The sequence below is a fragment of the Anguilla rostrata genome, unplaced genomic scaffold (genome assembly GCF_018555375.3).
Source record: "Anguilla rostrata isolate EN2019 unplaced genomic scaffold, ASM1855537v3 scaf1034, whole genome shotgun sequence".
Classification (NCBI taxonomy): Eukaryota; Metazoa; Chordata; class Actinopteri; order Anguilliformes; family Anguillidae; genus Anguilla; species Anguilla rostrata.
In genome coordinates, this window is record NW_026986379.1 from 2,361 (window position 1) to 26,494 (window position 24,134).

General features: G+C 43.9%; 1 protein-coding gene across 1 annotated transcript in view; it reads right to left on the reverse strand.

Moving 5' to 3' along the window:
• Positions 1–2,722: 2,722 nt before the first annotated feature.
• LOC135247028 (tripartite motif-containing protein 16-like) overlaps positions 2,723–24,134 on the reverse strand; it is a 59,081-nt gene continuing 37,669 nt past the window's right edge. The window contains exons 3-6 of the mRNA XM_064320326.1: positions 10,309–10,482; positions 6,903–7,064; positions 6,365–6,411; positions 2,723–6,124 (exon numbers count right to left, since the gene is read on the reverse strand). Of these exons, the coding sequence (XP_064176396.1) occupies positions 5,502–6,124; positions 6,365–6,411; positions 6,903–7,064; positions 10,309–10,313 (837 nt within the window). The 5' untranslated portion in view covers positions 10,314–10,482 and the 3' untranslated portion in view covers positions 2,723–5,501. The remainder of the gene's footprint in view (positions 6,125–6,364; positions 6,412–6,902; positions 7,065–10,308; positions 10,483–24,134) is intronic.

Consider the following 24,134-nt stretch of genomic DNA (forward strand, 5'->3'; position numbering starts at 1 on the left):
CCATGGGAGGGTGAGCTCCATAAGGAGCACCACCTTCACCCGAGTGGAACACATCTCCATATAAGGAGCACCACCTTCACCCGAGTGGACCATGTCTTAATATAAGGAGCTCCACCTTCACCCGAGTAGACCACGTTTCCATACAAGGAGCATCACCTTCGCCTGAGTGGACCACATCTCCATATAAGGAGGACCACCTTCGCCCGAGTAGACCACGTCTCCATGTTAGGAAGCTGTGCTGATCTCATTTGTGTCCTATGGTCCCCTCCTCCCCTGCTTGTCTCACAAAGTGGGTTTGATGCTCTTTCACAGGAGAGGCGTCTCTGTTTGCTTCCTGTCTGCTGGTCTCCAGTAATTCCAGAAGCTTTCGCAGCAGCTGGTCATACCTCCATCTGTAGCACCCCTGTGCTGGAGCCGTCTCACAGCCTGACAGAACGTGCCGGAGGCCTGCTCTGTGTCCCTGTGCTGGAGGCCTGCTCTGTGTCCCTGTGCCGGAGGCCTGCTCTGTGTCCCTGTGCCGGAGGCCTGCTCTGTGTCCCTGTGCCGGAGGCCTGCTCTGTGTCCCTGTGCCGGAGGCCTGCTCTGTGTCCCTGTGCCGGAGGCCTGCTCTGTGTCCCTGTGCTGGAGGCCTGCTCTGTGTCCCTGTGCTGGAGCCGTCTCACAGCCTGACAGAACGTGCCGGAGGCCTGCTCTGTGTCCCTGTGCCGGAGGCCTGCTCTGTGTCCCTGTGCCGGAGGCCTGCTCTGTGTCCCTGTGCTGGAGGCCTGCTCTGTGTCCCTGTGCTGGAGGCCTGCTCTGTGTCCCTGTGCTGGAGCCGTCTCACAGCCTAACAGAATGTGCCACAGGCCTAGTTTGGGGGCAGCACAGAGCGGACGGTCTCATCCGCACCAAACCATTAGCGCAGGTTCTGAGGAGAAGGCAGCGTGTCATAATTGGCCCTGATCAGGAAGCTAAGTCTGGCTTGTGGTATCTTCCACCAGCCTGACCCACTGAGCGATCGGTCCTCCACACTTTCCCACGCTGTCCATCCTCCGAGACCACCTTATCAAACTGCTAAAACCTGCTACCTCTCCTGCGCCATCCATGGTGGGATGACCCAGAGTCTTCTGTGCCCCTCTGTTTCCCTGCTGGGGGGGTTGTGCCCCTCTGTTTCTCTGCTGGGGGGGCTGTGCCCCTCTGTTTCTCTGCTGGGGGGAAGCAGTCAGGTAGAAGCAAACTGCAAACATAGAATGCACATCAGGCCACTGCTATATGTACCACAATTAAACCATCAGTGAAAGCCCAGGATATACTGGTATATTTATAAATCAATGACGAACTATGTTCTACAGCATATCCAGCAATTTACCCACCCAGATATAACTTCTGATTAACAATGTTGTACATTTTAAGCTCTCATAAAACGCCAGTAGTACAGATTCTGATGTAGTCAGCTGAAAGGAACTTCTTAGCTTACAAAGGAGATGGTACAGTAGAATGGGCACATCCAATTTGTTCAGATGCAGGGCATAAACAATATGTAGAGTAAAAAAATGTCTGATGTTTGAACACACTAGGCAGAATTTGTGTCATTTCAAACAGATTGGAATATGGGTTTAACATCAGCATGCCTTTGGAGCTGAGACGCGCAAGTGAGTACGTTTAACATGGTCAGTGAAAATAGCGTTATGTGTTATTCAACCAATCATTTAAACAGAAACATTTACACTCTAGACATTTGACATGTAAACAGTAAAAATAACACATACAAATGCAACATTGCAAACTTGCACCAGCAGGCCTTATCTGATAGAAGAAAAATAATCACATTATCAGAACAGACAGAACAGACATTGCCACAGGAATACCTAACACAAACGCAATTTTCCCCCATGTGGAATAAGCCGGCATTTTGGAAAAACAGAGTTGCGCGGTCTCTAATAAAAATGATTAGCATGGCTTACAGGCTCGTCACGGAACAGAAATAATATAAAATGACACCAACACAACAATCCTGTAATGTAATTACAGTATCACATTTTGCAGTAAATTATTGACTTATCAATGTTCAGTCCAAAAGCTCTTATTACTGTTGACTCTAAATCACTGTGGCTCTAAATTCATTCGATACAACATTTCTTCTACCTGCTTGACCACAACCTCAGTACCAACTGCATTGGGCTGCTCCATGTTGTCAGACACTGCTGAATGTAGTGTTGTAAAACAGCCTTTTATGTTGGGATTACCAACCATACTGCAATGCGACTCACCTGGGCAATGTTGCTGGAAGTGACGAGACAGGACTGCAAACATCTTGACTTTATTTCACAATCTGCATGTCTAGCAATAAGCATTGGAACACTGTACTAATACGAGACGACTGTATTGTGAAAACTGATTGTGATTTAGAGTTGTGCACTTTGTTGGTAGGTACTGCAATTAGTGTTTTAGGGTAAGAATTTTGCCAGTCAGTTTGGCAAATTGAGTTTTCCACACTGAGCCAAAGCAATCATAACATGATTGACTGTGTGACTGCAGATATTAGAAATGCATCTGAAAAAATGAGAAAAACTGTAGGGTCTCAGGAACATCTCAAGAGACTGGATATCATGCAAACCACACTTCTGCCCTGATTTTGGCTTAGTGGTCTAATCCAAACATAATCCCATACAGAATATGTAATAAGTACCAGTGTCACAGGAGTTCAATACATCACACAATAATAAATCAAAACAGCAAAACATTTGATATTTTTATAATTCAGGTTTAATCATTGCATATTATTGTCTGAAAATACAGAAAATTAAAGCAAAAAAAAACAAAAAAACAATCCTAACAGAATAAATGAGGTAACTCAATCCATAATTGTTTACAGTAATGAAATGAAATAAGTACACTGCAGTGATCATTCTGCATTCTCCCTATCAGCTGCATTTGCCCACAGAAATTTGCACATTGGAACTCTTGTGAAAATGAATGAAAGCAACTGTAAAAACTAGTAAAATGCACATTTAAGTGGAGGAGTTTGCCACTAGCTTCTTATAAAAAAGATGCAGATACAGGAGACAGAATTATTACTTCAAAAACATTTTACTCTGCCCTATTTTGGCATTATTACTCTCAATGTTATATGAATGTTTTAATAATCAAAAGTACATAAACACACCTTGAACATTTGAAAATTTAATAAAATGTAAAAAAAATAAAATCATATTTAAATAGCGAGTGCTTAACCTGAACCTGCTAAAAGATCACACTCTCATGTACAGGGTTTAAGCTGTACTGAGGTTAATATTGGGCACAGCTGAAATTGCAGTGGTAAGGCATTGGTCAAGGAAGGCTGCAAGTGTGTCGACGTGTGTGCGTGTGTGTGATTGGGTGAGAGTGCGTTTCTGTGTGTGTGCATTTGTGAATGTGTGTGTGCATGCGTACGTTTGTGGGAGTGACTGTTGATGTGAACATGTGTGTGTGTGCCCAGGTTGCGTGTGTGAATGGGTAAAAGAATGTGTGTGTGTGTGCACGCATGTATGTGTGTGTGCATGTGTGAGAGTATGATTGAGTGCATGAGTATGTGTGCACACAGGTATGTGTGTGTATGGGTAAGAGAAAGTGTGTGTGTGTGCGTTTGTGTGAATGTGTGTGAGACTGTGTACTCGAGTGTGTGCGCGTGCAAGAGAATGAGTGTATGCATGTGTATGTGTGTGTGCGCGTGAGAGTGCCTTTGTGAATGTGTGCGTTTATACGTGTGTGTGTGTGTGTGTGTGTGTATGTATGGCTATAATGCTTGTGTATACATGCATATATGGTTTGTGCACGCATGTAAGTGTATGCATGTGTGTGCATGTGTGAGTGCATGAGTGTGTGTGTGTGTGTGTGCGTATAGGTAATAGAATGTGTGTGTATACGTGTGTGTGCGTGCGTATGGGAATGAGAATGTGTGTGTGTTGACACATGTTTGTGTTTGTGCGTGAGTGCATGAGTGTGTGTGTGTGCGCATGCGTTTGCGAATGTGTGTGTCTGTATACTGTATGTGAGTGTGTGAGTGAGAGAAAGAGTGTGTGTGTGTGCATACGGGTATGAGCGTGTATGTTTACATGCGTGTGTATGTGTGTGCGTGAGATTGTGTGTGTGTGTGGAGGTGTGTGTGAGTGACTGGGTGTGAGAGAGTGTGTGTGCGTTGGTGTGTGAGCGTGTGTGCATGACTGAGAGAGAAAGGGTGTGTGTGAGAGTATGTGTGTGTGTGTGTGATGGAGTATATGTGAGAGAGAGAGGGTGTGTGTGTGTGACTGAGTGTGCGAGAGTGAGTGTAGGTGAGTGCGTGTGTGTGTGGGTCTAGGTGCATATGAGTGTGTGTATATATATATATATATATGTGAGTGTGTGATTGAGTGTGTGTGTGTATGAGTGTGTATGTATACATGTGAGTGCGTGTGTGTATATATGTGTGTGAGTGTGTGTGTGTGTAGGTGTGGGTGTGTGAGGGTCTAGGTGTATATGAGTGTTTGTGTTTATATATGTGTGTGAGTGTGTGATTGAGTGTGTGTGTGTATGTGTATATGAGTGTATGTATATGTATGTGTGTGTGTGTGTGTGTGTGTGTGTGCGTGCGTTCGAGTGTGTATGCGCACATGTGTGTGTGTGTAAGCGTGTGTGTGCATGTTTGTGTGTGCGTGCCTGTGCGTGTGTCTGTACTCCAGTTAGCAGAGGGACACTGAGGAGTGTGTGTGTTGACACGTGTTTGTGCCTCTGCACACATGTATGTGTGTGTGCATGAGTGCATGAGTTTGTGTGTGTGCGTGCGTGCGTTTGTGTGAATGTGTGTGGATGTGAGTGTGTGTGTGTGTGTGAGAGAGAGAGGGTGTGTGCATACGGTTATGAGCTTGTGAGAGTGCACTGGTGAATGTGTGTGTTTGTGTGTGCGAGAGATTGTGTGTGTTCAGGTGTGTAGGTGTGTGTGTGCATGTGTGTGACTGGGTGTGTGAGTGGGTGTGAGAGAGTGTGTATGTGTGTGTAAGAGTGTGAGTGTGTGTGCACGAGTGTGTGTGTGCGTAGGTGTGTGAGTGCGTGTGCATGAGTGTACATCAGCGTGTGTATTTGTGAGTGCGTGTGCATGACTGAGAGAGAAAGGGTGTGTGTGAGAGTATGGGTGGGTGTGTCTATGTGTATCTGTGTGTGTATGTGTATGAGTGTATGTGGTGTGTGTGTGTGTGAGTGGGTATGTGAATGTGGTGTGTGTGTGTGTGTGTGTGTGTGTACGCGAGTGTGTGTGTGTGTGCGTGCATGCATGCGAGTGTGTGTGTCTGTGCGTGCATGCGAGTGTGTATGCGCACGTGCGTATGTGGTGTGCATGTGTGTGAGTGGGTATGTGAATGTGGTGTATGCGTGTGTGCACGTGCATGTTTGTGTGTGCGCGCATGTGCGTGTGTGCATGTTTGTGTGTGTGTCTCTACTCCAGTTAGCAGAGGGACACTGAGGAGTGTGTGTGTGTGTGTGTGTGAGTGTATGTGCGTGTGTGTGTGTCTCTACTCCAGTTGGCAGAGGGACACTGAGGATCTCCACCTCACTGTAAATCCAGCACAGAGGGGTGTGTGTTGAGTGAAGTGTGTGTGGAGTCTGTGCAGGAGGGTCAGTGTGTCAGAGTCAGAGACGCAGTAGAAGGACAGAGTGCCGGCCGGACGGTCGACACACACTCCTACCCTGCACACACACACTCCTCTACCAGCATCATCACACACTCCTGCTCTGCGGTAGGGGGAGGGGGGGGCAGGTATGCGTGTTTGGTTCTCATTGTGCCAGACAGAGTAACTGAGTTCATCAGAGTCACTGAGATTAATGCACTCCAGACTCCAGGAGTTTTTATTGTATCCAAACACACAGTCAGAATCCTTTCCTTTCCTGCTGATTCCTTTATCTGTCACTGCTATACAAACCCCTCCCCCCCACTCAGACACACTGCACTCAGCCTCCCAGTAACAGCGCTCACACACACTCTCTCTGCACAGAACCTGGGGCCAGAAGTCAAATCTCTCTGGATGATCAGGATATGGCTGCTCTCTCCCCGATGTGGATGTCACCCTCCTGTTCCCCTCAGACAGAAACAGCTCTCTGTACGCTGTGTTTGGATCCAGTGTGAGCTGACAGCCGTCTGCACACCAGAGACATTAATGAGATTAATTATCATTATTAATATTCACCTCATTATGTGTGTGTGAGAGAGAGAGCTGTGATAGTACCTGTGTCTGTGTGTTTGTGTACATGTGTGTTTCTGTTTGTGTGTTTATGTGTGTAAGAGAGAAGTCTCTCTCTCTCTCACACACACACACACACACACACACACAGCAGAGTGTGTACCCATGGAAAGTGTTCTGTGTCGATACACACTCACATTTCCTGGGTCCTGGTTTGGTCCTGTTCTCTCCTCCATGGTCCACACTGTAAGAACAGCAGAACAGAATTTAGAATTTTAACCATCCTTTATTTCCACTCTCAACACACCAATGACATCACATAAATAAAAACAAAGACACAATAAAACACAAAACCACGATCATATGAAAAACACACAAATCTGTCACAGGAAACTTATTCCATTCCCTCACCCTACTCCATGTGCAAAAATAGCTCCCCTCCCTCCACTGAACATAAAACACCCTTATAACACACACACTCTGAAACACACTCAGGCTCTCCATTGCTTGGTAATACTGAAACTCCACCATCACTGTGTCCCTGATGAAACCCCTAACTACAACAACCACATCTTATTTACTGCAGTGATCCCCTGCAGCACCCTCCACAGGAGATCCCCAACCCACTTGAGTAACGCTGGTTTGAACAGTGCCCTCCATGCCACCCCAACTCCTTTAGTGTGTGTGTGTGTGTGTGTGTGTGTGAGACGCAGTGTGGAAACTCTCTGTACTTACAGCAGTGTGAGTGTGTCCAGTTTATCAGCAGACAGCGCTCTCACTCCTGAGTCTCCTGGGTGATTGTATCTCAGGTCCAGCTCTCTCAGGTGTGAGGGGTTTGAACACAGAGCTGAAGCCAGAGAATCACAGCCTCTCTGTGTGACTCCACAGCCTGACAGCCTGCAGAGAGAAGGACACACACACCTTACACACATTAATATAAACTAACAGGGCTGTGTGTCAAACACATAGCAGCGTGTTACACACCGTACACACATTAATATAGACTAACAGGGTTGTGTGTGTCAAACACATAGCAGTGTGTTACACACCTCACACACATTAATATAAACTAACAGGGCTGTGTGTGCCAAACATATAGCAGTGTGTTACACACCTTACACACATTAATATAAACTAACAGGGCTGTGTGTCAAACACATAGTAGTGTGTTACACACCTTACAGCACATTGATATAAACTAACAGGGCTGCGTGTGTCAAACACATGGCAGTGTGTTACACACCTTACACACATTAATATAAACTAATAGGGCTGTGTGTGTCAAACACAAAGCAGTGTGTTACACACCTTACACACATTCATATAAACAAATAGGGCTGTGTGTGTCAAACACATAGCAGTGTGTTACACACCTTACACACATTAATATAAACTAATAGGGCTGTGTGTGTCAAACACAAAGCAGTGTGTTACACACCTTACACACATTCATATAAACAAATAGGGCTGTGTGTGTCAAACACATAGCAGTGTGTTACACACCTTACACACATTAATATAAACTAACAGGGCTGTGTGTCAAACACATAGCAGTGTGTTACACACCGTACACACATTAATATAAACTAACAGGGCTGTGTGTCAAACATATAGCAGTGTGTTACACACCTTACACACATTAATATAAACTAACAGGGCTGTGTGTGTCAAACACAGCAGTGTGTTACACACCTTACACACATTAATATAAACTAACAGGGCTGCGTGTGTCAAACACATAGTAGTGTGTTACACACCTTACAGCACATTAATATAAACAAACAGGGCTGTGTGTGTTAGACACATAGCAGTGTGTTACTCACCTTACACACATTAATATAAACTAACAGAGCTTTGTGTGTCAAACACATAGCAGTGTGTTACACACCTTACACACATTAATATAAACTAACAGAGCTGCGTGTGTCAAACACATGGCAGTGTGTTACACACCTTACACACATTAATATAAACTAACAGGACTGTGTGTGTCAAACACAGCAGTGTGTTACACACCTTACAGCACATTAATATAAACTAACAGGGCTGTGTGTGTCAAACACATAGCAGTGTGTTACACACCTTACACACATTAATATAAACTAACAGGGCTGTGTGTGTCAAACACATAGCAGTGTGTTACAGACCTTACACACATTAATATAAACTAACAGGGCTGTGTGTGTCAAACACATAGCATTGTGTTACACACCATACAAACATTAATATAAACTAACAGGGTTGTGTGTGTCAAACACATAACAGTGCGTTACATACCTTACACACATTCATATAAACTAACAGGGCTGTGTGTATCAAACACATAGCAGTGTGTTACACACCTTACACACATTAATATAAACTAATAGGGCTGTGTGTGTCAAACACAGCAGTGTGTTACACACCTTACACACATTAATATAAACTAACGGGGCTGTGTGTGTCAAACACAGCAGTGTGTTACACACCTTACACACATTAATATAAACTAACAGGGCTGTGTGTGTCAAACACATAGCAGTGTGTTACACACCTTACAAACATTAATATAAACTAACAGGGCTGTGTGTGTCAAACACATAGCAGTGTGTTACACACCTTACACACATTAATATAAACTAACAGGGCTGTGTGTCCAACACATAGCAGTGTGTTACACACCTTACACACATTAATATAAACTAACAGGGCTGTGTGTCAAACACATAGCAGTGTGTTACACACCTTACACACATTAATATAAACCGCCGTGGCCTGAAGACTCATCTCTTCAGACTATACCTAGAATAACCACCACCACGCTGTATATATTAAAAAAAAAAAAAAAAAACCCTTTTCCTATCACTTGTTACATGTTGCCCCTTCCCTGCACTTCTTGGTAAATTGTATTCGTCCTAATACTGTAGCTTATTCTTCTGCCTAGTTTGGCTCTGCAGATGTTAGACCAGGATAGTGTTCTTTGTTCTCGGCTAGAAATAGCTTTACAAAATAAGTAATTGTACCTTACTGAACCCGTGTTCAGCAGTTGTCTACGATCATGAAAATGCACTTTTTTTGTACGTCGCTTTGGATAAAAGCGTCTGCTAAATGAATGTAATGTAATGTAACAGGGCTGTGTGTATCAAACACATAGCAGTGTATTACACACCTTACAGCACATTAATTGTCTTCAACCTTCCCAAGTTCTCCCCTGCTGAGGTCACTCCACTGGCTAACAGTCACTGCAGGTTCAAAGTCCTGACCCTCACCTACACTGCAGCCAACAGGATGGCCCCCGTCTACTTACAGCACATGATTAAATCCTATACGCCCACTTGACCACTGCCTTGCACCCCCTGCCATCCGGGTAAAGGGTTCAATCTTGTCTCTACCACAGAGCTTCTCCACCCTAGCTCCACCCTAGAACAGTGGTGGAACAAACTCCCTGTTCCTCTACGAACCTCTCCCTCACTACCCATCTTCCGCCGTGGTCTGAAGATGCATCTCTTCAGACTATACCTGGACTAACTATCACCACTCTGTAGATCATTTCTATCATTTAAATCCCTCTATTTCTACACATGTACCTCCTGTGCCACTCATGTTACATGTACCTCCATCCAGCACTTACTGTGCCCAGTATCATTGTCTAGATGTTGCTTGTAATGCCTACTAGTTTGACTTAGGTTAGCATAGGTTAGGTCAGAGTAATGTTCACTGTGTGAACTGGACTTAATGTGTTCATGGCTATGAATAACTGCAAAATATTGTACCTTATCGGACCTGTGTTTTGTAGTTGTTCCAATTACCTTTTGTATGCACTTATTGTACGTCACTTTGGATAAAAGCGTCTGGCAAATAAATGTAATGTAACATAATATAAACTAACAGGGCTGTGTGTGTTAAACTAAAATAACATGAATGTGGAATGAGTCATTATCAAACACATTTGAGTTTACACTCCACTACATTTCAGTAAACAGGACTAATTCATTTTCTTCATTCATGTGTGTAGTCGAATTCTACCAAGATGTTCAAGAACAGGAACATGCTGTTTCAGTTCTGTGGAGTGTCTGTTTTCACATTAGAAACATTGACATCATTGTTGTATTTAGTCACATTGTAGCCCTAATTTATTGAAGGGGTTTGTGTTTGTACTCACCCCATTCTATGCAGTTTACAGTGTGGGTCCTCCAGTCCAGCAGAGAGCGCTCTCACTCCTGAATCCTGCAGCTCGTTGTCTCTGAGCTCCAGATCTCTCAGCTCTGAGTGAGGAGAACGCAGGACTGAGGCCAGAACATCACAGCAGCCCTCTGTGAGATTACACCAACCCAGCCTGTGGAGAGACCACACACACACAAACACGCACGCACGCACACAAACACACGCACAAATTCTTTGTGACATTGTTCACCTTGACAGTTGATACATATGTACCTACGCATTCCTGAGATGTACACACAAAAACAGGGAGGGGGGTGTGTAAATTAAGTTCATAAAGTATTCTGACTAATCCACAATAGTCTAAGGCAGGGGTGCTCACACTTTTTCAGCATGCGAGCTACTTATAAAATGACCAAGTCAAAATGATCTACCCACTACAAAAATGCGAAACATATATTTATTTACAAATATATTGAGGATTCTTTATATGTACAATGTATGTTGATGTACCTTGCATAACCGCATGAACCAATATTGCAAAACACAACATAATTAACTATGTACATTTTTTTGTCATTACCTGAGTTTACTCTGATGACTTGCACTGAATTGAATCAGCCAGGGATACATAGTCCGGACAGTAGCTGCTGACAGCCAGCCTCAAGCACACTTCCAAATGTTCATCAGTCATGGTGGAACGGTACTTGGACTGACTAGCTTGTTAGTTTTGCTGCACTTGGCGCCGTTGTTTGCGCATGCGCAGTGACCTAAGTGTCAGAAAAATTCAGATGTCATCTAACTGGCTGTCCTATATCAATCAAGTGACGGGATTGATGATAGGCTGACGTCTATTTTTTTTAAAGGAGTACCATGGTGATTGTCACACTTTCTCGGTTTTATGTGCTATTTGCACAAGAGGCATTGAAGAAACACAATGAGCAAAGTATTAAATATGTCCGTTCTGTATTTTTGGTTTGGTTTGCGTTTTAAATTCATCGTCCTATTTTCAACCGGTTGAGAAAGTTGTCATTTTGCTGCGTCACGAATACAGTAACCACTCCCATTTCCACGCTCCGTAAAGAAATCTGACAGGACACACCGTCCTGCTGTTCAGACAATGCAAATATTTGACTAACGTTAGGTTCACTTAAATTAGAGTGCCTTTAGATTATTTCTGGTTATCAGAATATCAGATATTCATTTAGCTAGCTAGCTAACGTTAGCTAGCTAGGAGGTTTGCTTTCATAAGGCAATGTTATCGATAACGTTAGCTTGCTAGTTTGCTTTTATGAGGACGTTATAGTTGTGCTTTTATCTTAACTTGGCTAGCTAGATAGCAAAAATTATAATTGGATATAAGTCAACGTCCTTACCTTAGCTATCTATCGATACTTGATATACTACTAAGCTAGCTAGCTTGTGGAAATTCAGTCTCCCAAAGAGAGCGCGTAGCATGGGGGTAGCTATGGTAACCGGGCACGGTCTGTCAATCATAGCTAACTGACAGTTCTCATTACCACGTCCAGACGGTTCGTGTGAATTTTTATAGTGGGAAATTTAGGCTTAGAAAAATACGTTTTAAAGTACATTGAAATGACTGAAGAATAAAAAAATTATGCACATTTGATTTGTTGTTGCCTAAAGACAACTGGGAAGTGTCACGTTCAACCACCTTGGTACTCATGCGATCTACCAATACTACCTTTGCGATCGACTGGTAGATCGCGATCGACGTATTGAGCACCCCTGGTCTAAGGCAATTACTGGGCTCTAATAACCCTTTCCATGTGATGAACTTATCTGATTTGCAAACATATTAATTTAATCTGCAAACACAAAAAACAGCATTTTTGTGGTGCACTTTACCTCACCGGACATGTTCTTCAGTTCATAAACATCTATACATTTCAAAGACGCTGAATATTCATCACTAGACCCTGTGCGCGATCTCCATCACCGTCTCACGGTGACACACAAGCGCTCTAACTCTGTGTCACTGGGAAAACACAGACTTGTACACTAAGGGAACCCCTCTCAGGATCATTCTCATACGGAAAAAAAGGACAGACACATCCCTCTCTGGGGTGGGGGGTCTCAGGAGGGTCACATGGTGAATCAATTTTTTTTTAGCTATTAACTAGCTCATACTATATGCTCGATAATGACTGCAGTAGCATATGCCAATCACCAAGGTGGCATGCGCTCCCTCCAGCTCCATGGTCTAGCCCACAGACTGTTGGTCTGGAGCAGCCGTCACTTTCTGTGGTTACGCATGACCCATGTTGCTTTAGGCTTGCTCCTGTGGGGGTCTAGGCCAGGGTTGTCTGTGTAGCGTATTGTGACAATTGCTGTGAAATACGCTATACAAATAAAATTTGATTGATTGATTGATGTTCCAGGAATTCTGAACACGAGCGCTGATCTGATGACAAGGAGAAACACACTGTACGAGGAATGGTGTCCCCATCCCCAGATTGTGTAAATGCTATGGCAGAGATTTGGCTGTGCAGCTGTAGATCTCTTCACAGGCATTTGCCCCCCTCACTCCCATCTCTCTCACTCCAGCCAGAGTGAGAGAGTAGACCTTCACACTGATCCCAATCGCACCCAGGTGGCAGAAATTTCCTGTTTCAGTGGGGTACAAATATGAGGTTGCATAAATGTAAAATCTCTTTGTCATCCATCACCATGGGCTAAGGGATCAGCTGAGCCTCTGTGCTGAGGCTGTCTCAGGACCCCCTGGTGCTGCACACTGCTAAGGGATCAGCTGAGCCCCTGTGCTGAGGCCGTCTCAGGACCCCCTGGTGCTGCACACTGCTAAGGGATCAGCTGAGCCCCTGTGCTGAGGCCGTCTCAGGACCCCCTGGTACTGCACACTGTTAAGGGATCAGCTGAGCCTGTGCTGAGGCCGTCTCAGGACCCCCTGGTGCTGCACACTGCTAAGGGTTCAGTGGGCAGGGAGTGGGTGAGCCCCGATAGTCCCAGGGAGAGCAGGGCAGCAGTGCAGTACTGTATAACAGGGGAACATCTGCACATTGTGTTTATACATTAAAATACAGGAATAAGCAGACAGCAGTTTATTTAAAACTCCAGGAGGCAATGTCGGGCAAGCAACAATTAAGTAAAAATATGTTTATTTTCTGAATCCAGTGCTTCAGTCAATGCCCTTGTCACAATGTTCAGCACTCTGAATACTGAACACAAGTGGTATTGCGTGCTAAAACCCCTCACTTAACCTACATATAAAATATATTTTACATGATTTAATTTAACAAGTATTATTGAAAATGACAATTATGAATTCAATCATTGATAGGTCAGTCGACAGTAACCTGGTGGAATCAACTGACAAACCAAATCAAACTCTGTATCAGGTCTACTTCTAAGTTACAAAACAAAACAGAAGACATCAAACAAGATGCTAAATTTAGATTACCAGAAAAGAAAGACTGAAGAGCCAGACCTTATCAAAGTATTCCCCTCTTCCAGTGCCATAGGAACAAAGGAAATGAGCTAAAACGCACAACCAAGAAATTGCAACACAATACAACTTTTTCCTGAGGCCATCATGAACACTTAACACAGCATGGCTTGAGCATGTTTGCCCTGTTTGGGCAATTCTATGTTCAGATGTAGAAAGGGAGGCAGACTAATTTATGACAAGGACTGGCCTATCTAAAAGCTGACAGTGTACTTATTAATGAAAGTGACCTTATGTTGTTGAAAGTATGGCTAAGAACCATATTATTAACAAAATATTAACAAAATGTCCCTTTCTAACAAGACCAAACATGAATATATTAGGACGTAATTCAGTTAAGCTATTGAATACCAATAAAAAGCATGGAAGTTTATTTGTGCTTCTAACATAAACATAAAGTTTTCAGTCAACGATTTCAATAAAGTGTCACAGATTGCATTCAAACTTAAGATCAAACAGAACCGGATCTTTGTTCATTCTGTAGCCACACTAGGCCTCTGGCCTTGTAAATAGCTCTGTCTTCTGGTGTGTCTCTCCTGAGACAAACTCTGCATGAGGTGGGACCCATAGATCACCTGCCTAGATAAGGGTAACAGAGTGGCGTAAAGGACGTTTCCTTTAATGTTCATGGAGGGGAAGGTAGGCAGCAGTCTTTAAGCCAATAATGTATCCAGTTCACTGTTTCTCTCTCTGAGGCCATAATCTAAACACTTGATATCTGACATACTGTAGATAAATTCACTGCTAATTTTGTCCTCCTGCCCAACCACAGCGTCTGGCTTCAGTCGGTTCGTGGTCTGAAGAACAAAGCATCACTGCAGACCCGTCGCCCCGTCCCACAGGTGGACCATTTCTGAGCAACCAGCAGCTCAGTGGTTGCAGTCTCATCAGAGGCAGTTCATGAAAATGAATACGTATTGTGTAGTAATACTCATTTGAGCACCCTGGGGCAATACAGAAGGACTCTCTATGCATTTTTTGTTTAGTTTCTTTCCTCCTGGTTCATCGCTGAGCTTACTGAAAGTCAGCCATCTACCAATAGGAACTGAGCAGCCAAGACTAATGCCAATGATGTCACAAACTACCTTGTTCCAAGATGGCTACAGCCTCATGTAAAAAAGGGAATTTTAGCTTTTTTCCTGGCAATTACGGATCAATTTCAGATTTGAACGCAGGGCCATATTTTATTTAAGGTAAAAAGCAAATCAGAGCCACATATAATATAATATAATAATATAATAGTTAATATAATAAAAACACGTAATAACTTTGTCCTCTTTCATGTAATAACTGCCGGTTAACCTGCTTGGTCCTCACCAGCCTGGCTTTCAATATGGGCACTCAACAGGGACTGCCCTCCTCACGCCTCTCCCCTGTCCTGATCCTCCTAGAACTGTCTGCATCAATCGACATGGTCAACCAAAACTACTCCTCTCCATCTTGCCTGAGATCAGCAGTTCAGGGACTTGTTATCTTGCCTCCTATTTTGACGTAACATTACTTTCTGACCTAGCCTATGCTCACGGTGTGGACTGAACTTACTGTGTTCATGGCTATGAATAACCATTACATAATGAGTATTGCACCTTCTAGTTTGACGTAACGTTACTTTCTGACCTAGCCTATGTTTCTGCGTGAACTGGACTTACTGTGTTCATGGCTATGAATAACCGTTACATAATGAGTATTGTACCTTATCGGACCTGTATTTTGTAGTTGTTCCAATGACCTTCGATATGCACTAATTGTATGTTGCTTTGGATAAAAGTGACAGACAAATAAATGTAATGTAAATCTAATGGTTAATGCAATAAAATATTTAACGGCTAACGTAATAAGTTTTGCCGGTTAATGTAATAACTTATAACAGTTACAGTTTTTTTGATGAATAATGCAATACTTCAAAGTTCCAGTCTTCCATTATACCAAGTGTACTTAAAAAGAATCGGAAGGCTCATAAAGATATAGAAACACTACAACATGAACCCCAATAGACACACGGACATCAGACCAGGGATAAATGCTTTTTGAATTTAAAATACTGTTATCATTTTATTGAAAATATAAGGAGTGCTAGATGGTTGGGCTTTGCAGGGAAAGCATGCCATGAATATATGAAAACGATTTAAGTAATATTTTTAATTTTTAAGGTATGCACACACACGGGGGGGGAGGGGGGAGGGGGGGTTAGGGTCTTACACTCTGGCAGTGATGAGGGCACTGCACACACCTGGACAGGCATGCAAGCGTAGCTCCTCGAACACGGAAAACGGGCTTAGAAAGAGCCTTGTAGCGGGGAGCTAACATGGACTCGCTAAGCTAAGAAAAGCAGCATGGGTAGCTATGAGCACTAATGAGCTAGTGTGGGTGGCTAGCTGTCCTGTTCTGCATTAGCGTGTGCAGGAAAAGGGTATGTCAAAGGCAGGGAACCCGATATGGTAAAAAAGCTCACAAGCAAGGGCAGCAAGCTAGCAACAACTGGAGCTTATCAGCACTGACCCAAATTCTCATGCCCAGTGGAGGCGGATCTGAGGATATGTCCTCCTGCGGACAGTATAGTGATGAGGTTCTTGTGAGACGCAAGCTTGAGGCTGTGAGTGGAGTATAGGATGTACACAAGAAGCCAATGTTAACCAAGAAGTGTTAGTGCTGCAGTGTCTTGTGTGCTGTTCCAGGAGGGCGGTAGCCTCCTTTAGCATTGGACACACTACTGTCTGTCAGAGCCAGACTTGGTGAAATTGGATGCTCCTGTGGAGGTCATTACCAGATATCATTCCTCAAAGGTGGATCTCTCCACTCTATGTGTCAGAGAACCGGGGTTATGTCAGTAACCTGAAGTATTCAGGTAACACCCTGACTGGGTTACTCACTGGGCATATTGTAACTTTCACTTTCAGGATGTGCAGTTTCTCTAGAATAGCTGCAAAAATCAAGCAAATATTATTTAATAAAATAATACAGGTCTTGATCGTGCCCTGGGATATTTATACAGTCTCACAACTAGGGCTGTGCTGTAAGGCCCACGGGAACAGGCATAGAGTGGAATTTCCTCTCTGACTGTCGTAAAGCAATTCGCCAGGTGCAGAGTCTGATATTGTCGGGACAGAGTGGCCCGTAAGACCTTGGCATCTGGTTTTGCGACAGTTAACAGGTGACACCTCTTTTCTACGGGAAAGCAATTCTAAAATTACCTCAACGTCCTGGAGGTTTCAGATTGCAAGTAATAAAATCACATGATAGAAATGGGGAAAATTGCTCAGGACAGTTGAGGGACAGCCAAAGTGCCCTCACCTGGTGTCACGGGGTAACTTGTCTCCCTACCTTCATAAGGAAAGAAATGTACTCAAGCACACTTTTTGTTAGGAAATAAATCCAGATTTGGGTTGAATACATTGCTACACTACACTATGCAATCTTGATACACTGTGGAAAGACATTGAGAGTTGGCAGTTGGTTCATGTAAGAGATTGTACAGTTATTTCATGGTTTTCAGAGTTTTCATGACAATCACAAGAACAAATATTCATATTTGGTATGGTTTTTATGGTCTCTGTGCGAGTGATGCTCTGGTTTTGGTTTTAAAACCAGCAAACCTATAGAAAATCTATTTTAATAAATTTGGAAGCAAACTGTATTTTTGGGACACTCCTCCTAGTAAATCCATCTGTCTGATCCTGTCTGAACCAAATTCCAATCTTCCCCCTCCAAGTAAATTTATGGTTTTATGAGCCTTTTGTGGCGACATCCACCTGCCTTCCGCTGGGCTCTTATAGGAGAGGAACAGGGCCCTCTGGGAGTCTGCAATCAGACTTCCCACACAAGGCTCTTTCTGTGTGTAGACTGCTGTCAGGTATGCTCATCTTTATCTTTGATTGTTAGACTATTTTCTAAATTCTGTAACTACAAATTGACTATTTTAAGTGTATAACCTACCTGACATTAAAACTGTTAATGACTTGATTTGTGTGGTCTTGGTCAATGTTTCGTTCTTGTAACAGCCCTCTAAGTAGGTTTCCCCCAATTATGACTAGGGAACTGCCCGTTGGACTTGTTTGATCACCAAGTTTTCAGTTAAGGCGGGACCGTCAGCAGAACCAAGTTGATCCTGGGATGACCAATATTGGCCCTTTCGGAGTCCCTGAACCCTAATTAGGTTATACTCCCCATGAGGGAAATCTCACAACCGCTGTGTCGTCTGCAAACAGCTAGTTAAATTGTCGTTACGGGCGCATCCGCGGTGCGTACCGGGTGAAACTGCGTTGACCCTCAGTGTAGAACTTCAGACGAACTGAGTTCCATTCTAAATCAAGCCTAAATTCTAATTTGGAACATAACTTATTAATTAATATGGAGTCAGATTATCACGAGGGTAAAACCTAGTAACTGTTACGCTTTCTTGCTGTGGTCATGGATATATTTGGTGTGTTATTCCGCGCATTTGTGAATATTCTGATGCTCCCATTGGGATATTGACAGTCCGGCGACAGATCGGATATATCTCTGATGACAGCATAGCCCCGTTTGCGAACGGAGAGTAACCTGAATGCTACTGATCCGTTTCGGGCCAGTTTTAAGCGGGATATGAAGCAGCGCCTTCATATCTAACCCGTGGCAACGGAACCAGTGCATTCTTAATTATTATTGTGCCCTGTTCTTACGAACAGAGGAAAAATAACTAACATCTCCGGTTTTGAATCACACCAGCCAAGGGAGAACACGCGGTGCCTTCCCCTCCAGCTACAAACCCTCATTGGTCTAGCTGTGAGGTATTTACACCTCTGACTGCAGCTCTAACTCACAGCACATGGAGACAGAGCTACCAGTTAAACTCATCCTCTTTCTGCAGCTCTAACTCACAGCACATGGAGACAGAGCTTCCAGTTAAACTCATCCTCTTACTGCAGCTCTACCTCAAAATACACGTTGACAGAGCTTCCAGTTAAACGTATCCTCTTACTGCAGCTCAAACTCATCCTCTTACTACAGCTCTAACTCACAGTACAAGGAGACAGAGCTTCCAGTTAAACTCATCCTCTTACTGCAGCTCTAACTCACAGCACAAGGAGACAGAGCTTCCAGTTAAACTCATCCTCTTACAGCACCTCTAACTCACAGCACAAGGAGACAGAGCTTCCAGTTAAACTCATCCTCTTACAGCACCTCTAACTCACAGCACAAGGAGACAGAGCTTCCAGTTAAACTCATCCTCTTACTGCAGCTCTAACTCACAGCACAAGGAGACAGAGCTTCCAGTTAAACTCATCCTCTTACAGCACCTCTAACTCACAGCACAAGGAGACAGAGCTTCCAGTTAAACACATCCTCTTACTGCAGCTCTAACTCAAAATGCACGTAGACAGAGCATCCAGTTGAACTCATCCTCTTACTGCAGCTCTAACTCATAGCACATGGAGACAGAGCTTCCAGTTAAACTCATCCATTTTCTGCAGCTCTAACTCACAGCACATGGAGACAGAGCTTCCAGTTAAACTCATCATCTTACTGCAGCTCTAACTCACAGCACATGGAGACAGAGCTTCCAGTTAATCTCATCCTCTATCTGCAGCTCTAACTCACAGCACATGGAGACAGAGCGTCCAGTTAAACTCATCCTCTTACTGCAGCTCTAACTCACAGCACATGGAGACAGAGCTTCCAGTTAAACTCATCCTCTTACTGCAGCACTAACTCAAAATGCACGTATACAGAGCATCCAGTTGAACTCATCCTCTTACTGCAGCTCTAACTCACAGCACATGGAGACAGACCTTCCAGTTAAACTCATCCTCTTACTGCAGCTCTAACTCACAGCACATGGAGACAGACCTTCCAATTAAACTCATCCTCTTACTGCACCTCTAACTCACAGCACAAGGAGACAGAGCATCCAGTTAAACTCATCCTCTTACTGCAGCTCTAACTCACAGCACATAGAGACAGAACGTCCAGTTAAACACATCCTCTTACTGCAGCTCTAACTCAAAATGCACGTAGACAGAGCATCCAGTTGAACTCATCCTCTTACTGCAGCTCTAACTCATAGCACATGGAGACAGAGCTTCCAGTTAAACTCATCCTTTTTCTGCAGCTCTAACTCACAGCACATGGAGACAGAGCTTCCAGTTAAACTCATCATCTTACTGCAGCTCTAACTCACAGCACATGGAGACAGAGCTTCCAGTTAATCTCATCCTCTTTCTGCAGCTCTAACTCACAGCACATGTAGACAGAGTTTCCAGTTAAACTCATCCTCTTACTGCAGCTCTACCTCAAAATACACGTAGACAGAGCTTCCAGTTAAACTCATCATCTTACTGCAGCTCTAACTCACAGCACAAAGAGACAGAGCTTCCAGTTAAACTCATCCTCTTACTGCAGCTCTAACTCACAGCACATGGAGACAGAGCTTCCAGTTAAACTCATCCTCTTACAGCAGCTCTAACTCACAGCACATGGAGACAGAGCTTCCAGTTAAACTTATCGTCTTACTGCAGCTCTAACTCAAAATGCACGTAGACAGAGCATCCAGTTGAACTCATCCTCTTACTGCACTTCTAACTCACAGCACATGGAGACAGAGCTTCCAGTTGAACTCATCCTCTTACTGCAGCTCTAACTCATAGCACATGGAGACAGAGCTTCCAGTTAAACTCATCCTTTTTCTGCAGCTCTAACTCACAGCACATGGAGACAGAGATTCCAGTTAAACTCTTCTTCTTACTGCAGCTCAAACTCACAGCACATGGAGACAGAGCTTCCAGTTAAACTCATCCTCATTCTGCAGTTAAACTCATCCTCTTACTGCAGCTCTAACTCACAGCACATGGAGACAGAGCTTCCAGTTAAACTCATCCTCTTACTGCAGCACTAACTCAAAATGCACGTAGACAGAGCATCCAGTTGAACTCATCCTCTTACTGCAGCTCTAACTCACAGCACATGGAGACAGAGCTTCCAGTTAAACTTATCCTCTTACTGCAGCTCTAACTCATCCTCTTACTACAGCTCTAACTCACAGTACAAGGAGACAGAGCTTCCAGTTAAACTCATCCTCTTACTGCAACTCTAACTCACAGCACATGGAGACAGAGCTTCCAGTTAAACTCATCCTCTTACTGCAGCACTAACTCAAAATGCATGTAGACAGAGCATCCAGTTGAACTCATCCTCTTACTGCAGCTCTAACTCACAGCACATTTTTACATTACATTACAGGCATTTGGCAGAAGCTCTTATCCAGAGCGACGTACAACAAAGTGTATAACCATAACCAGGAACAAGTATGACGAAACCCCTAGAGAGAAGTACCGGTCCAAGTACAGGGAACAACCGCATAGTTCAACTTGGACCCTAGTGGTTAAACTGATTAACACTAACAACGAGAACGGCAACAACGCAATCTATGGAAAAATAAAAATAAATAAAAATACAAGTAGTCGTTAAGACTGGCGCATCAACTAAGTCACCTATTAAACAGCTGCCTAGTTACACCCCTAAGTTTAGTCATTTACAGGGGGGGAAGGGAGGGATGGGGAGAGGTGCAGCCTGAAGAGGTGGGTCTTCAGTCGTCGTTTGAAATGGGTCAGTCTCAGCTGTTCTGACCTCCACAGGGAGGTCATTCCACCATCGTGGGGCCAGAACAGACAGGAGACGTGTTCTGGAAGTGCAGGTGCGAAGAGGGGGAGGTGTTAGGCGTCCTGAGGTAGCAGAACGGAGGGATCTGGTTGGCATGTAGGGTTTGAAAATCTTGTGAAGGTATGCTGGGGCTGATCCCTTGACTGCCTGGTATGCTAGAACCAATGTTTTGAATTTGATGCGAGCTATAACAGGCAGCCAGTGGAGGGTAGTGAGCAGGGGAGTTACGAGGGAGTGTCTGGGGAGGTTGAAGACCAGACGAGCCGCAGCATTCTGAATGAGCTGCAGGGGTCTGGTGGCAGATGCCGGTAGTCTAGCCAGAAGACTACCGGAGACAGAGCTTCCAGTTAAACTCATCCTCTTACTGCACTTCTAACTCACAGCACATGGAGACAGAGCTTCAAGTTAAACTTATCCTCTATCTGCAGCTCTAACTCACAGCACACAGAGACAGAGCTTCCAGTTAAACTCATCCTCTTACTGCACCTCTAACTCACAGCACATGGAGACAGTTTCCAGTTAAACTCATCCTCTTACTGCAGCTCTAACTCACAGCACATGGAGACAGATTTTCCAGTTCAACTCATCATCTCACTGAAGCTCTAACTCACAGCACATGGAGAGAGAGCTTCCAGTTAAACTCATCCTCTTACTGCAGCTCTAATTCACAGCACATAGAGACAGAGCTTCTAGTTAAACTCATCCTCTTACTACAACTCTAAATCACAGCACATTGGTACACAGCTTCTAGTTAAACTCATCCTCTTACTGCAACTCTAAATCACTGCACATGGAGACAGAGCTTCCAGCTAAACTCATCCTCTCACTCCAGCTCTAACTCACAGCACATGGAGACAAAGCTTCCAGTTCAACTCATCCTCTTACTGCAGCTCTAACTCACAGCACATGGAGACAGATTTTCCAGTTCAACTCATCCTCTTACTGCAGCTCTAAATCACTGCACATGGAGACAGAGCTTCCAGCTAAACTCATCCTCTCCTCTGCAGCTTTAACTCACAGCACATGGAGACAGAGCTTTCAGTGAAACTCATACTCTTACTGCAGCTCTAACACAAAACACATGGAGACAGAGCTTCCAGTTAAACTCATCCTCTTACTGCAGCTCTTAGTTACTGCAGATCTAAATGTTGTATAAGACAGCTCACCTGCAACTGAATGGTGCCAGTAACATTGAAGTTTGATTAAAAAGTAGTGTCAATTTGAACCTCTTTAATTACCTTTGATCACCAGTGAACTCTCCTCTGAACATGTCTGGACGATCCATTATGAAGAGTGATCGTTCAGACAGACAGCTAGGTACAGGTGACCCTGCTCTTTCTACCTGGACCCTGTGAACAAAACAAGAAGACACAGCATCCAATTACACTCATCCTCTTACTGCAGCTCAAACTCACAGCACATGGAGACAGAGCTTCCAGTTAAACTCATGCTGTTACTGCAGCTCTAACTCACAGCACATGGAGACAGAGTTTCCAGTTAAACTCATCATCTCACCGAAGCTCTTACTCACAGCACATGGAGATCGAGCTTCCCATTAAACTCATCCTCTTACTGCAGCTCTAATTCACAGCACATTGGTACAGAACTTCTAGTTAAACTCATCCTCTTACTACAACTCTAACTCACAGCACATGGAGACAGATTTTCCAGTTCAACTCATCCTCTCACTGCAGCTCTAACTCACAGCACATGGAGAGAGAGCTTCCAGTGAAACGCATACTCTTACCGCAGTTCTAACACAAAACACATGGAGACAGAGCTTCCAGTTAAACTCATGCTCTTACTGCAACTCTAACTCACAGCACATGGAGACAGAGCTTCCAGTTAAACTCATCCTCTTACTGCAGCTCTTAGTTACTGCAGATCTAAATGTTGTAAAAGACAGCTCACCTGCAACTGAATGGTGCCAGTAACATTGAAGTTTGATTAAAAAGTATTGTCAATTTGAACCTCTTTAATTACCTTTGATCTGATTGATGGAGACAGAGTTTCCAGTTAAACTTATGCTCTTAATGCAGCTCTATCTCACAGCACATTCAATATCTGATTCATGCATTTATACCTCTTCCTCTCAGTGTTGAGGGTTCCTTCTTTGTTCTCTGGCTCCTCTGAGAGACTCATTTTAGAAAACAGCCCCCCCTATCTAAGGAGACGGGAACACATCAGACCAGACTGGACCACAAGTGGCTTCCAACCCAGATTAGCCTGTAAACACACATCATGAGAACATACTGAACACTCACGTGGACACACAGAGACACATAATATAGCGTAGTTTTGACTGGAAGCAATGCAGAATTTAAATGGGCCCTGAACATGTACTATACAAACATCTCAAAAGGAGTGGTGTTACCCTTGATACTGAAGCTCAGGAGCATGTGTCCAGAAAAACACCACAGCGCACTAGAAACAGTGTGCTGAGGCTTGATTAGTTTCTGCCATAAACACGGCAATGACGTCCGATGCTTCATTCGGTACACACAACCATGTGACCACCTTGGTAACTGACTCAAAGGAAGCAAAGTTTTGGCACAGGTTTCGTGGGGAGAGCCAGCAGTTTGTGTCAGTCGTGAGCTAGTGAGTCACAGTGACTGCTTAAAGAATCCGAGACATTGTGAACAAAACCCTAACTAAGCTTTGTCCTCCTGAGACCCAGGGGGAAATAGTTTTTTTTTCTATATTTTTTG